Here is a 14,349-nt window from a genome sequence, read left to right as displayed (position 1 = left end):
GGGTGTTATACTTACAGCAAAATATTGTGCAGGGTGATTGTCATTTGCCAGAGAACACCACGATTGGCAGATTCCCCATTGGCGCCCCGTGCTCTTCACGGATGAGAGCAGGTTCACACTGGGCACATGTGGCCGAGTCTGGAGACTCCTTGGAAAATGTTCTGCTGCCTGCAACATCCTCCAGCATGACCAGTTTTTCAGAGGGTCAGTAATGGTGTGGGGAGGCATTTTCTTTTGAGGGCCGCACAGCCCTTCATGTGCGAGCCAGAGGTAGCCAGACTGCCATTAAGTACCGGGATGAGATCCTTGGACCCATTGTGAGACCAATATGCAAGTGCAGCCGGCCCCTAGGTTCTTTCTGATGCATGACAATGCCAGACCCCATGTGGCTTACGTGTGTCAGCAGTTCCTGCGTGATGAAGGCATTGATGCTTTGGAATGGCATGCCTGTTCCCAGACCTGAATCCAAATGAGAACATCTGGGACATCATGTCTTGTTCCATCCACCAACGCACCACAGACTGTCCTGGAGTTGGCGGATGCTTTAATCCAGGTCTGGGAGGAGATCCCTCAGGAGAACATCCACCGCCTCATCAGGAGCATGCCCAGGCGTTGTAGGGAGATCATACAGGCATGTGGCGGACACACACACTACTGAGCATCATTTCCTTGTCTTGAGGCATTTCCACTGAAGTTGGATCAGCCTGTAATTTGATTTTTCAGATTTTTCACTTTGATATTGAGTATCATTCCAAATCTAGACCTCCATGGGATATTAATTTTGATTTACATTGATCATTTTTCTTTTATTGTTCTCAGCGCATTCCACTATGTAATGAATAAAGATTTGCAACTGGAATATTTCATTCAGTGATATCTAAGATGTGGTATTTTAGTGTTCCTTTTGTTTTTTTTTGAGCAGTGTACTTATAGGACATATGGACAAGTCATCTTTGTGAAGCATACCCTTGTGAATACATAAGCCTCCTGCTGAACCTGCCAATAAAAAAAGTCTACATAGTACACCAGCATTTTATGTAAATGTTAGACATGCAGGCCCTTCATGAACTGTTCTAAGTTTTGTCATTGTTCTGTCATTCTAGGTGAAATCTCCTAATCTGAATGACTTCTAGCACTGATCTTATACACAATTGTCTCTTATACTTTCTGCAGTTTTGAAAGTCACTTGTCATTGATAGGGGCTGTATCTAAACATCAGATAAACTACCGGTATGTGGCTAAAGTTTGTATGATATCAGAGATCCGAGGCACCCAACCTTTGATCTGTATAATTATATCTCCAATCATGACATACTAAAAGAAAAAAGGGGGAAAAAAAACTTTCTACCAAAATCTACAGCATAATGTCCTTATGTGAATAAAGTATTCGGGTGTGTTCCAATGAGGGTATATACAGCAGGTTTCTCATTATAATAATAATAATAATGAAATTGCTTCTTGCAAATCTGCAGCGTTTTACAATAGGAGCATTGTGGATGTGAGTTCCTGAAATCTCTCTGCAGAAAAGAGAACTCTGCAGCGTAAAACCGGTGCTGCTAATCTGAAATTATAGTTTGTCAATTTATGCCGCAGATTTTCCATTTTGCAATGCTTAGGATGAAATGTGTGAAAAGGTCTGCATATCCTTCTTTTTCTTGCTTTATATGCTATATTGTAAATGAGCTCAATCTGTAAATCTTCTTTTCCTAGGCTCCAGGATTTGGATTTGGGATCGCAATATCTGGAGGCAGAGATAACCCCCATTTTCAGAGTGGAGAAACGTCAATTGTCATCTCTGATGTTCTCAAAGGAGGGCCTGCAGAAGGCTTGCTGCAGTAAGTGTCTCCTCTGATATTCCATTTGCCAAGATGTCCATAGTAGATCATCCATACGTTAGCTAGTTTATTTATTGAAAAGCTTCCATTACTTTCTCTATACACATTCACTAACTGATTAGCATAATGAATTGCTAGCAGGTCACCAGCACCCCCCAATTGTATGCGCTTCACTATGTGCGTTTCTTATACACAGCTCTTGATGAATATTCGTTCTCTCTTCTGTGTAGGCTGCAGTTTTTTCCAGTAGTGTTTCTCCCTATTCGTCAATCCTTTATTTGACAAGCCCAGAGCACAGTTGATAAATGGTCTGTGTTGCCAACTGTAAAGAGGTCTTTTCTGTAATGAAATGGCCCTGCATAATTGAGCTTTGTAATGAAATAGTCATTGATCTGTTAATGTGCTGTATGTATTTCGGAACACATCCCAGCATTGCTCTCATGACCCTCTGTGCGTTTATATTGAATATTATGGTTCATCCTTTATTGCATTTACCCCTTCCCAACCAGGCAATATCCATTTTTTCCTCCCTTTCTTCCAAGAACCAGAATTTTATTTTTCCATCGACATAGTAGACTTATATTATAAGAGTGTGTTTTTTTGGTTTTTTTTTTTGCTGGATGAGTTGTAGTTTCCGATGGCACCATTTATTTGACCATTCGATGTACTGGAAAATGGGAAAATTCAAAGTGTGTGGTAAAATTTGAAAAGGACCAAAAAAAAATTGTAATTGCCCTATTGTGTGTTGTGTTTGTTTGTGTGTTTTTTTATTTTTTTTTATTTCTATAATTCTTTTGGAGGAGGGGTTTGTACGATTCATTCAGTGATTAAAAATGGATTGTGAACATGATTCTCCAGGTCCGTATGATTACAGCGTTACCAAACTTGTATAGTTTATTTAATAGTTGGGTGGGGGGGGAGGGTGAATTTCATTTGTCACAACTTAAAAGACCCATAATGTTTTTCTTTCTTTGATCAATGGAGCTGTGTGAGGGTGTGAGTTTTGTATGGCACGTTTTTTTTTTCTTTAGAAATGCCATTTTGGGGTAGATGCAACTTTTTAGTCTGTTACATTTTTTGTGGCATTGCGGCGACCATTAAAAAGAAATATATGCAATTCTGACTATTCAGTTTTTCTTTTCCTCATCACAGTGTTTACCAATTGGGTTACATTTTATATTTTGACCAGACAATTATGCCCTTTTATGACATGGCGTGTGTCTCCCTTTGGCGCAGGCTCCGGTGGTGAGCCCGCACGTTTCCGGGGACATGACAGCTGATCTGTACAGCTGTCATGTGCCCCTAACAGCTGCGGGTGGAATCATGATCCACTGGCGGCTGTAACCATAGCAGAAGGATGTCGCTAGTCCTGCCTATCGGCGCCTGTGTCACAAGACCGTGGGTCGCCGATGGGTTGGCATGACAACCGGGGTCTGCAGAAGACACCGGTGGTTGTCATTGCCAGGATGCTAGCAGTGCCGCCCAGCTATCGGCACTCATAGCAAGTGAGCATTTCTGCTACACACAGGCGATCTAATGAGCGCAGCTTTTAGTCTCCCATAAAGACTATTGAAGCATGTAAAGAGTGTAAAAATATTAAAATACAAGTTTAAATCATCCCCCTTTCCCCCCTTTCGCCTCATTCAAAATAAAACAAAAATCCAATATACACATATTTGGTATCGCCACATTCATAATCGCCCTATCTATCAATATGAAAAAAAGAATTAATCCGATCAGTAAACAGCATAACGAGAAAAAAAATCAAAATGCCGGAGTTACGTTTTTTGGTCACTGCAGTATTGTAATAACAGGTGATCAAAGCATCGTATCTATCAAAAAAAGGTATATAAAAAAAAAAGTCACCTCGGCGCGCAAAAAATAAGCCCTCACCTGACCCCAGATCCCAAAAAATGGAGATGCTACGGGTCTCGGAAAATGGTGACTTTTTTTTTTACAAACTGGATTTTTTTTCACCACTTAAATAAAAAAGAACTGATACATGCTTGGTATCTGCGAACTCCTAATGACCTGAAGAATAATAATGGCAGGTCAGTTTTAGCATTTAGTGAACGTGGTAAAAAAAATAAACCCAAAGAACAACTGTGGAATTGCACTTTTTTTGCAATTTCACCGCACTTGGAATTATTTTCCTGCACGCTATATGGTAAAACCAATGGTGTCGTTCAAAAGTACAACTTGTCCCACAAAAAATAAGCCCTCACATGGCCGTATTGACGGCAAAATAAAAAGTTATGGCTCTGGGAAGAAGGGAAGCGGGGGAGCTTTTCTCCATCTTCTCAATTCTGTCAGTCCTTTTAAAATCTAACCGAATTGTCATCTGAAGGTTGTCCATTTATTTAGTGGGCAGCACGGTGGCTCAGTGATTAGCACTGCAGCCTTGCAGTGCTGGGGTCCTGAGTTCAAATACCACCAAGGAAAACATCTGCAAGGAGTTTGTATGTTCTCCCCGTGTTTGTGTGGGTTTCCTCCGGGCTCTCCGGTTTCCTCCCACCCTCCAAAGACCTACTGATAGGGAATGTAGATTGTGAGCCCCCATGGGGACAGTGCCCATAATGTCTGTAAATTGTCTGAATTGTAAAGCGCTGCGGAATATGTTGGCGCTATATAAATAAAAAGATTATTATTTACATTGTGCATGCTGCGGGTTTTGTTTTTTATTCTGCCACAGACAGCCTCAGTCTAAGAAAAAAAAATTGGGCATGTGCAAAACCCCATAAAGAAACATTGGTCTGAGTGTGATCAGATATTTTGTTGGATCACACTCGTACCGAAAATACGGTCATTTGCAGAAGTACCTAGTCTGATACCGGGGAAAGAAAAAGACTGCTTCTTGAGGGATAGCGACCAGTGATGAGCGAGCATGCTCGTCACTTGAGATTTGCGAGCATGCTCTGGTGCTCACCCAGTATTTTTGGTGTGCTTGAATGTTATGTTTAAGTCCGTTTGTGTATGATTTGCAACTGTTTGACAGCTTTAATACATTTGTTAGGCATTACTCACATGTATTAAAGCTGTCAAACAGTTGCAAATTATGTGCACACAGTGACTCAAACAGTAACATTCGAGCACGCCGCAAATACTCAGCAAACACCCAAGCATGCTCGCCGAAAGGGTTAACAGAACACCCTCGCTCATCACTAATGGCGACCCAACAATGGTACAGAATTGTAGGTTATATGGTAATAACTTTTATGGTGCACTATAGATCAGTATCCAGGCAAAGTGATTAAATAAATCTATCTTCATTATATACACTGGCCGATTTATTACAATCTCTTGGAAAGATGTAATTTGTAACAATTAGCCCAAGTAAATTGTCTCTTTGGGATGTATACAGAATGCCTAAAGTTCCTGCTGTGATAAGAGCCCACGGTCTCATTAACATCTGTGCCAGTGCTCTACCTCACTATGTCGCTTGGAGCTGTCCTCTGTTATGACTTTGTGTACCTAGCCCCATCCGTTATCTCCAGTTTCTTCCCTTGTACAGTTTATTTCTAACACATTGTTTTCTGTAGCTTGTAACATGACCTTGTTCTTATCTGTATGCAGTACAGTTAAAGGGGTTGTCTTGTGAAAACTACCCTTTACTACGGTATATGAATGTCACAGAAGGGGGGTACTTTGGTAAAGACCAATGCTCTTCCTCTGACAGCCAAAGTCCGCTATATGTCGGCGATACTTACTGCATTTGTCGTTTAGCCATGAGTTGCCGATATCACTTGTGTATGCACTTTCATAGTGATCTAGGGAAAGTATATAATATATAAAATCTCTTTAAGACTCCTGGGTGTGTGGTAGAGCATATATCACAATCCGTACTTTAAAGACATTATACTTTAAAGACCTTATACTTTAAGGCTGTGTGCCCACAATGTGTTTTTTAAGTGTTTCCGCAGCGGCAAAAATGTTGCAGAAACGCTTAAAAAACGCATGGTAGAAGGCCTGCCATGTCCCCCAATGATAATCCGCATGTGCTGTGCACATGCTGCGGAAATTTCCGCTGCGGATTATCATTGTGGAAAAAAACGCAGCACTACCAATTATTTTGCGGAAGTGCTACGTTTTCGCCGCCGTTGACTTGCATTACAACGCGCCAATTCCGCAAGACTGCATCTGTACTTGGGTAATTGCCGCGTTCTATTGTGCGGATGGTACCCGGGTGTGGAGGACAGGAGACTCTCCTCCACACCCAGGTACCCTAAAAGCTGTAAAAAAAATAAAAAATAAAGATTATATTCACCTTCCGACGGCCCCCGGACTCCTTCCCTGTGCTTGCCTACAGATCGCGCAGGACTGAAGGACCTGCGGTGACGTCAAGGTCATGTGACGGCAGGTCCTTCAGTACAGCGTACCGCGATCTGCCGGCAGCCAGCACAGGAGTGCAGCAAGACTGCAGGGGCCATCAGAAGGTAAGTGTAGGTTTATTTTTTGAAACTCTCTCGGGTCATACTATATAAATCCATGACGTTTGCATGAATTTATATAGTGTGACCGAGTTGTCAAGCACTTTCCAAGTGATGCTAAAATCGCTTGGAAAGCGCTTGACACTCGCATGCGGAAATGCAAGTGAAGAACGCTTCACATCCGCATGTCCCTGGCAGGAAAAACGCATGTACAATCCGCATGTACAATCCGCATGCGTTTTTTTCTGCCAGGGGAGATGCAGAAACGCTCAGGAAAAATTCCTGAGAATTTCTGCATCGTGAACATAGCCTAAAGGGGTTTTCCCACGAACAGAAGTTAATTTTAATCAATAGATCTTGGAATAATAATAACTTCCACAATTGGATGGGTTTAAATAAAATATTCCTGTGCTGAGAATCTAATAAAATGTTCCCCTGTGTGATGACTGCGTCTGACCGTGCAGGAACATGGTCTGATCGTACCGCATCTCCTGGGCAGGTGAGGGAGCAAGACTGTACAAACATTACAGCAGGGGATCACAGCCGATTTCTTTTTGTGAGGTAAAACATTTCACTGCCTGTTTTAAACAATGTTTTACGTCAAAAAAAGAATCCGCTGTGATCCCATGATGTAATGTCTGTATACTCTTTTGCTTCCTCCCCTGCCCAGGAGATGTGGTATGATCAGACCATGTTCCTGTATGGTCAGACACAGCCATTACACAGTATACAGCAGGGGCACATTTATAGATTATCTCAGCACAGGAACATTTTATTTAAATACATCCAATTGTGGAACTTATTATTATTCCAAGATCTATTGATTTTAAAATTAACTTTTTTCATGGGAAAACCCCTTTAATGTTGTACTGTATGACTTGCGTGGACCAGATAGCTTGCAAAGACTTTGTCAGGCTGGCACTGATATTCATGGATTCATCATTAGACTCTGGGTGTTGACACACCGTTGGCCTGTATGATGCCCAAATGAAGATATCTGATGGCATTTACACACATGCTGCCATATATGCTTTGCTGCCTTCTCAGAATAATAACTCCTATGACCAGACATACCATAGGTGTTAATAAGGTGCGGAGGTCTGCTTTTGTGCTGGTGCCCCTTCTGGGAAGGTTTACACAAGATTTAAAGGGGTTTTCCCATAAACAAAGTACATTTTTAATGAATAGATCTTGGAACAAAAATAAGTTCCACATTTGGATTTTTTTTTTTTTTAAATGTTCCTGTGCTGAGAGAATCTTATAAATGTGCCTCTGCTGTGTACTGTGTAATGTCTGTGTCTCATCATACAGAGACCTGGTCTGATCATACCACATCTCCTGGGCAGGGGAGGAAGCAAAAGAGAGAATACAGACGGGGCAGCATGGGATTGTTGGTGATTCTTTTAGTGAAGCAAAACATTTCTTTGCCTGTTTTTAAACCATGTTTTACCTAAAAGAATGTGTTCCCATGCTTTAATGTCTGTATCCTCTCTCTTGCTTCTTTCCCCCGGCCAGGAGATGTGGTATGAGGTACGTGATATTCACAATGCTGGCAACATGCCGACTAGACCTGCGAGGCCTCACTCGTTTCACTTGTATTGAGCGCTACGCTGTGACGATTCAAGTCTGCAGTCACATAGAGTAAAAACCTGGGAGTCTGAACTGAAACGTAAATTGATGTGCATGCAAAATGTAAATGCATGTTCACACAAGGCCACTAGACAGAGAAAAACCAAAAACAAGCAAAATACCCAAATAACTGGAAGTAAATGGATAAATCGCACAGTGCAAAAATAATGATAAATAATAAAGGGTATTTAGTTAACATAGTTTTGATCAAAATAATGTAAAAGCCATCCCACCACGTCACAGTAACCCTTATGGGGCAGTCCTAACTCTAAGGACTGTCCCATAAGGGTTACCGTGACGTGGTGGGATGGCTTTTACATTATTTTGATCAAAATTATGTTAACTAAATACCCTTTATTATTTATCATTATTTTTGCACTGTGCGATTTATCCATTTACTTCCAGTTATTTGGGTACTTTTGCTTGTTTTTGGTTTTTCTCAGTCACCTAGAGTAAGTGCAGACTTTTGTGGAAAAACCTGGACAATACCCTTTAATTGGTCTCTCCAACCTCAAAGCCGGAATATGAGCATACATATCTGCCCTTCTGTGAGGGCTACTCACTAAGGCCACCATCTGGAGACCTGCTCTTCATAGCTGTTTGCTAGACCTGGTACTAAGGCAGACAGCTGAGAGCCACACATCATAAGCCCATGAGCCACAGGTTGATGATACCTGGTAAAAGCAATAGATGATGTACAATCCATATTCTTTTTAGATCAAGCAGATATTTCTGCATTACTTTTCTTTAGGTGTAAATTTCTTATAAATATCTTACCGATGTGATAATTTCAGAAGACTGGTTTGATGCGTTTCTGACTAGTCGGCCCCATGTAGTATGACTAAATATCAGCCTGTGGTGTGTAGGCTGCCGCTGTGTGGTCACTGCCTCTATACCGCATGGAGAGAACCCTTCCTCTAAGCCTTCTGCAGGGAAGATGTTAGAGCAGGGTTCCCTTTGTGGTGAAAAGTAAAATGTTGGAAACCTGTAAGAAAAGGCTCAGAAGGAAAAGTGTTATTGTGTAATTGATGCATATTCACTTCACACCTTGTTTTATTTTAACTGCATTAGCACAAGTAGCTGAAATGTATGAACTCTGCATTAACACCTCTGAGGCAGAGTAGAGGCAATGCAGAACCTGCTGTAGTCTTTCTATTCAGTCTTTCTCAGCATGTATGGCTGACTGATCAACTGAGCCCCATTCTTTCAGATCTCCGGATTTTACCTTTATATGTGTTATGTGCTTTTCTGCTGTTTACATTCTTGCACGCTAGTATAATAATGAATTGCTTAATTTTATATACCCAATACTGACTTTTAGCTTAAAAAAAAAAATTAAAAAATTGCTTATTTTATTCCAGCCCAGAAGTGTTCGCTCTTGCACATCTTACTGGTAGCCATCTTCTCCATCTGATATCTAAGAGACTGACATCTGAACTGGGTATATTTCTAGTTGGCAGTGCCGGTATTCACTGGTGCATTAAATAAAAGTCCCTAAACCAGACTGGATGTTAGATGTAGATCCTTTTAAAGGTGGTATGGCAGGTAAAAAAGAAAGTCTGCTCAACCCAAGCACATCACCTTATAGAAATTTGGACGTTTACTGTCCAAATCCATTTCTGCATTTGCCAAATATGCTAGAGGTAGGTGCACAGTGCACCCTGGATGTGGCCACGCGGTCACCTTCCCAAGTACTGGTTTCCCTTCTGTTTTATTTTTCAGCCTCCCACTTAGAATCTCATACTGGCTTTCTACTTTTCGCTTATGGGGTGGTATGGGCAGATCACAACTGTGTGATTCCTGGGTACATCACTATGGGACATGTAGCTAACCGAGCTGCTGGATGCAAACAGTGGAGATGATTTACTAAGCTAAAACCGGCAAGATTCTGGTGTAATTTAAGATGGGGGGGGGGGGGGGGGTTGCCACACTCCTTATTTTTTTATGTAGCATAAGATATTATTTTTTACAATCTCGACAAGGTGGATGTGGCTTGTCAGATAATGGTGTGTGGCCTTATCGTGTTCCTGTGCGGGGGTGCATTATATGTCTGTCTAGGCTGACTTTTAGTAAATCGGCCCCAGTGAGTCTTGCAGTTAGATGCCGGGAATGATTTCATGTGTCTGCTGGCTTTTTCTTTCCCTGACGGCACAGTGATTGGGAGGTATGTCCTTCTGAGAAGCATAAATATTTTAATGTACAGCCAGCAACAAAGCTTGCTGTACAACATGATGGCAGAGAAGTGTACAGAACATCCGAGTAGGGGCTGTGACTGAATAGAAGATCTTCCATGTTATATATTGCAGAAAAATGGTCCATGGCATTCCGTAATCATAAAATGACCTCTAAATTGTTATATCATGAATATAATTGGTATAATGGATCCTTGGAGGCATCCAACACTGTTTGCTAGAAATATATGTATGATTTATTTTTTTCTGCAGGATTCTGGGGAACAAACATCAATACTAATTGTATTCCTCTTTACAGGGAGAATGACCGGGTTGCAATGGTCAATGGGGTCTCCATGGATAATGTTGAGCACGCTTTTGCCGTTCAGCAGTTAAGAAAGAGTGGTAAAAATGCCAAAATTGTAAGTCCACTTAATGTATAACATCTTGGTTAATGTATTAAATTCATGAAGGCTTCTTAGCGGCATTGTGTAGCGACATCTAGAAGTGCCTACATTTTCTTTTGGAACCACTCTGCTGTGTATTGATTGGCGTTTTATTGCTGTAGTTGTGTTGAACTCTGCACAGATTAATATGCAGAGAAGTCAGTGATATATTTCTAGCTTGGCACTCGCTCTGGCAAGAAGGTACATCATACGTTCTGCTAAATATTTTCTGTTTTTCAGTTTGCAGCTAATGGGTTTTGCATTGTATATTTTCTACTAAATTTGTTCACTACTTTTGCTCTTCCTCCATTAACTTATATAGACTATACGGCGGAAGAAAAAAGTACAGCTTCCAGTGGCTCGTTCTGATCCAGATCCTGTATCTGAGAATGAGGAGGACAGCTATGAGGATGATGTGCCTGACCAGAGAAATGCCCCCAGTGGCGCTGCTGCCAGCAGGAGGAGTGAGAAGAGCTGGGTGAGAGACAGAAGTGCCAGCCGGGAAAGAAGTTTGTCGCCCAAATCCGACAGAAGATCCATCGCTTCCAGTCAACCTCCAAAACCTACCAAAGTGACCTTGGTGAAATCCAGAAAAAATGAAGGTATGAAAATGCAGTAGTGCTTTCTAGATTCATTACATCTGTTGGTGCTTTTTTGCTTTTCTCATGTAAATTCACGTTGTGCTGCATTAAAATACCACTCCAGTGCCTTTTTTTTATTTATTTTATTTTTTATTTTACCACTTGAGTGGTATCACTAATGTAAGATTCCTGTCTGTAGTAATATACTCACCATCCGCTGTCGTCTTCTGTTCTCGGCGCCGCTCCTGTCATCTTCTGCTAGTTGTGACCTACCGAATCGCTCTACTGTCTGCCTGGCCATCTGGAGGACACTTCTCAGTGTAAGTCTATGAGAGCCAGAATGAGCTTCTCTTAGACTTGGGCCACGGCCCCACTATCCGTATTTGGTCAGTATTCAATCAGTATTTTTTCTCAGGAGTGGGAGCCAAATCCAGGAGTGGGTGATAAATACAGAATTGGTGACTTGTTTCTATTATACCTTTTCTCTGATTGTTCCTCACCTGGTTTTGGCCCCCGCTCCTGAGAAAAAATACTGACCAAATACTGATAGTGGGGCCATGGACTTACACAGAGAGCTTGTGACCATTACCTCTGACTTCTGGTCAGTCAGGAGCAGCAGCTACAAGATGGCGGTTGGGGACCAGAGCGGCATCGGAAAGAGCAGAAGGGGATTGTTGATGAGACCATTACTGGGTTCAGGGAACATAAATTAGTGATGCCACCAAGTGCTGAAATTTAAAAAAAAAAAAAAAAAAAAAAAAAAAAATAATGCTGGAGTGATGATTTAAATAGAAGAATGTACTATATGGTTTAAAAAAATTTTTTTTTTCTTTTTTTATCCATGTCTGACTGTAGAAATGACATCCACAAAACAGTTTGGAAGGATATTTATATTAAAGGGAATCGCTCTCCATATTTTTGTTTTGTTATGAAAGCATCATGATTTAGGGGCAGAGACCCTGATTCCAACCATGTGACTTAATTTGCTTTTGCTGTAGTTTAGATAAAATCACGGTTTTCTCTACTGTAGATCTTCCAGTTCTCTTAATGCAGTGCTTTGTGTACCCCCAAACACCACTGATTGGCAGCTGTGTATACTGTACATAGGCAGAAAGCTGTCAGTCAGTGGTGGGGGTGTGGTTGAACTGCATGGAAGCATGTTTTAGTCCTCTAGTGATCTCCTGCTGATAAAACAATGATTTTTTTTTTCTCTTCAAAACTAGAGCAGGTGGCCCAGTAAGTGATACATCACTGGAATCAGGGTTTCATTCTCTACATTATACTGCTCTGACTAGGTGGCAAAAACCTGATGACAGATTCCCTTTCAAAGTATTCTGTATTGGCCAGACATACAAACATGCAGATTGACATCTTGTGCAAAATGAAAGAAAATCAATACAAAACATTATATGTAAATTGAATTTTGTTGCTCTCTGCTATTTAACTGATACTTGGTATTTTTTCATCTGCTGATGTGCTCATTGTAATTGCAACCTCCTGTAATTGTCTTCCAGAATATGGTCTGAGATTAGCCAGCCACATTTTTGTAAAAGAAATCTCTCAAGATAGCCTGGCAGCGAGAGATGGAAATATTCAGGAAGGTGACGTTGTGCTTAAGGTACTTTTCATCACTAGCAAGTTTTCAAATATTTAGTTTATGTCCTTGTTGTATTTGATTAATATTTAAATGTTGAGTTCACATTTGTGAAGATCCCTCTTCTTTGGTACCTATAAGGCATATTTTATATTTTGTTACATATATGATCAAATCCAGTGAGATGCTTTTTACAGCCACATGTTCTGGAAGGCTATGGGCACCTGTGACATGGGGGGAAAAAGATTTTTACATGTTATTCTATAATTAATAGAATTACACAAAGTATCAGTCTTCATCCAGTCTTTCATTTTCACATCACCTGAAACACAGATTGCAACCTCCAAGTTTCAGAGTCTTCTCTTATGGGAGTGCCTCTCTCAGTAATGTAGGCTGGATGCGTGTATCCAGAGTGCTGCGCTCTTCACTTGCTTTCGTGTATCAGTTCAGCTCTAACACTGTACTTCTTTTCTCTCCATGTGCATTCCTTTTTGTCTGTAGCCTGCTTTCTCTGCTCTGCATAAAACTTTAGATACTTTCCCCTCTCTCCACTAGATCAGTATATATCCCTCTTCCTCCTGCTGTTTCCAACACTGAGAGAAGGGACAGGAGAGCAGAGACAGCACTGTCAGGGGCACTGATTGATTGCTAGATAAGGACCTACAGACACTGCAGCAAGGAAATGATAGAATCAATAATAATAATGTGTTTTTATTAATGAAGACTAATTAGACCATTGCTTAACTTTACATTTAGGAAGCAAATTAACAATACAAACTAATTGTGCAATGTTGTACATAGCCTTTAAAGCCTGTTTTTTTCTTTTTATGCATTTTCGTTTTTGTTTCTTACCGTGGTTTGTCTTTGTTACCCCATCTTCCTGGCAGCAGTGGCCATTTGGCATATCTCCTTCAGGGTTGTTGACATCGGTGTTCTTTCTGAACATTTTTTCACTCTTTACATTTTAGCCATGTCCAGTCATTGAGTATTAGAATATAATATATAAGCTGACTACACCTCGCAGTCTCTCACATATATGGCTGAATTCATACAGCGAGTGTCTTATACACTCGTCCCGTGGATGGGGCAGCATGTATCCGCTGTCAGTTTCCCTTTAACTTGCTGTAGCCCAAATAGCAGTGTTATTTCAGTGATCTGCTTTTTCTTTATATTGATTTCACAGTTTTGCGTCTTATCTTGATGGTAAGAAAACGTTAATAGCTGAGTTTCTATTTGGATATTCATATATAAGAAGATAGTGCTGTCTAAAATAATGCAGGGATTTCATCTGCTAAATTGCAAATCCCCCTTTTTTTTGCTTGTATTGTGCTTTTGGATTATTGGCAATCTTTGCTTCACAGATGTGCCTGTCTTCTCCTCCCAGCAGTGACACTTCATCAACAGTTCATGGGGTTGGTGATCAATAACACTAGCTGAGCGGACATTTCTCTATTGCTGGAACCTGGAGTCCTCTTACTCATGGATGAAGAATGTGGACATAAAACTGCTGAGGTGGGACTTCGGTGTCCTGCCTTCATCAGTGGCTAAGATTTGTGGTGCTGCATATCGCTCTACAGTATAGAACAATTTGATTTCTTATCTATTCTGTAGTGTTTTGGCTGATGGCTTGCAGACTATTTTGGGAGTATGCGATGTTGCATATTAT

At 40.9% G+C, this 14,349-nt stretch overlaps 1 protein-coding gene across 11 annotated transcripts in view; it reads left to right on the top strand.

Moving 5' to 3' along the window:
- Positions 1–14,349, top strand: part of TJP1 (tight junction protein 1) — a 486,079-nt gene that overhangs the window by 428,743 nt on the left and 42,987 nt on the right. For all 11 annotated transcript variants that reach the window (XM_073652935.1, XM_073652936.1, XM_073652933.1 and 8 more), the window contains 4 exons: positions 1,711–1,835; positions 10,382–10,484; positions 10,831–11,110; positions 12,604–12,707. In XM_073652935.1, the coding sequence (XP_073509036.1) occupies positions 1,711–1,835; positions 10,382–10,484; positions 10,831–11,110; positions 12,604–12,707 (612 nt within the window). The remainder of the gene's footprint in view (positions 1–1,710; positions 1,836–10,381; positions 10,485–10,830; positions 11,111–12,603; positions 12,708–14,349) is intronic.

Source organism: Phyllobates terribilis, unplaced genomic scaffold (assembly GCF_046119375.1).
Source record: "Phyllobates terribilis strain yellow unplaced genomic scaffold, ASM4611937v1 Scaffold_11__3_contigs__length_659146591, whole genome shotgun sequence".
Classification (NCBI taxonomy): Eukaryota; Metazoa; Chordata; class Amphibia; order Anura; family Dendrobatidae; genus Phyllobates; species Phyllobates terribilis.
The sequence above is the reverse complement of the archived record's forward strand: the minus strand, read 5'-3'. Positions and strand labels throughout refer to the sequence as shown.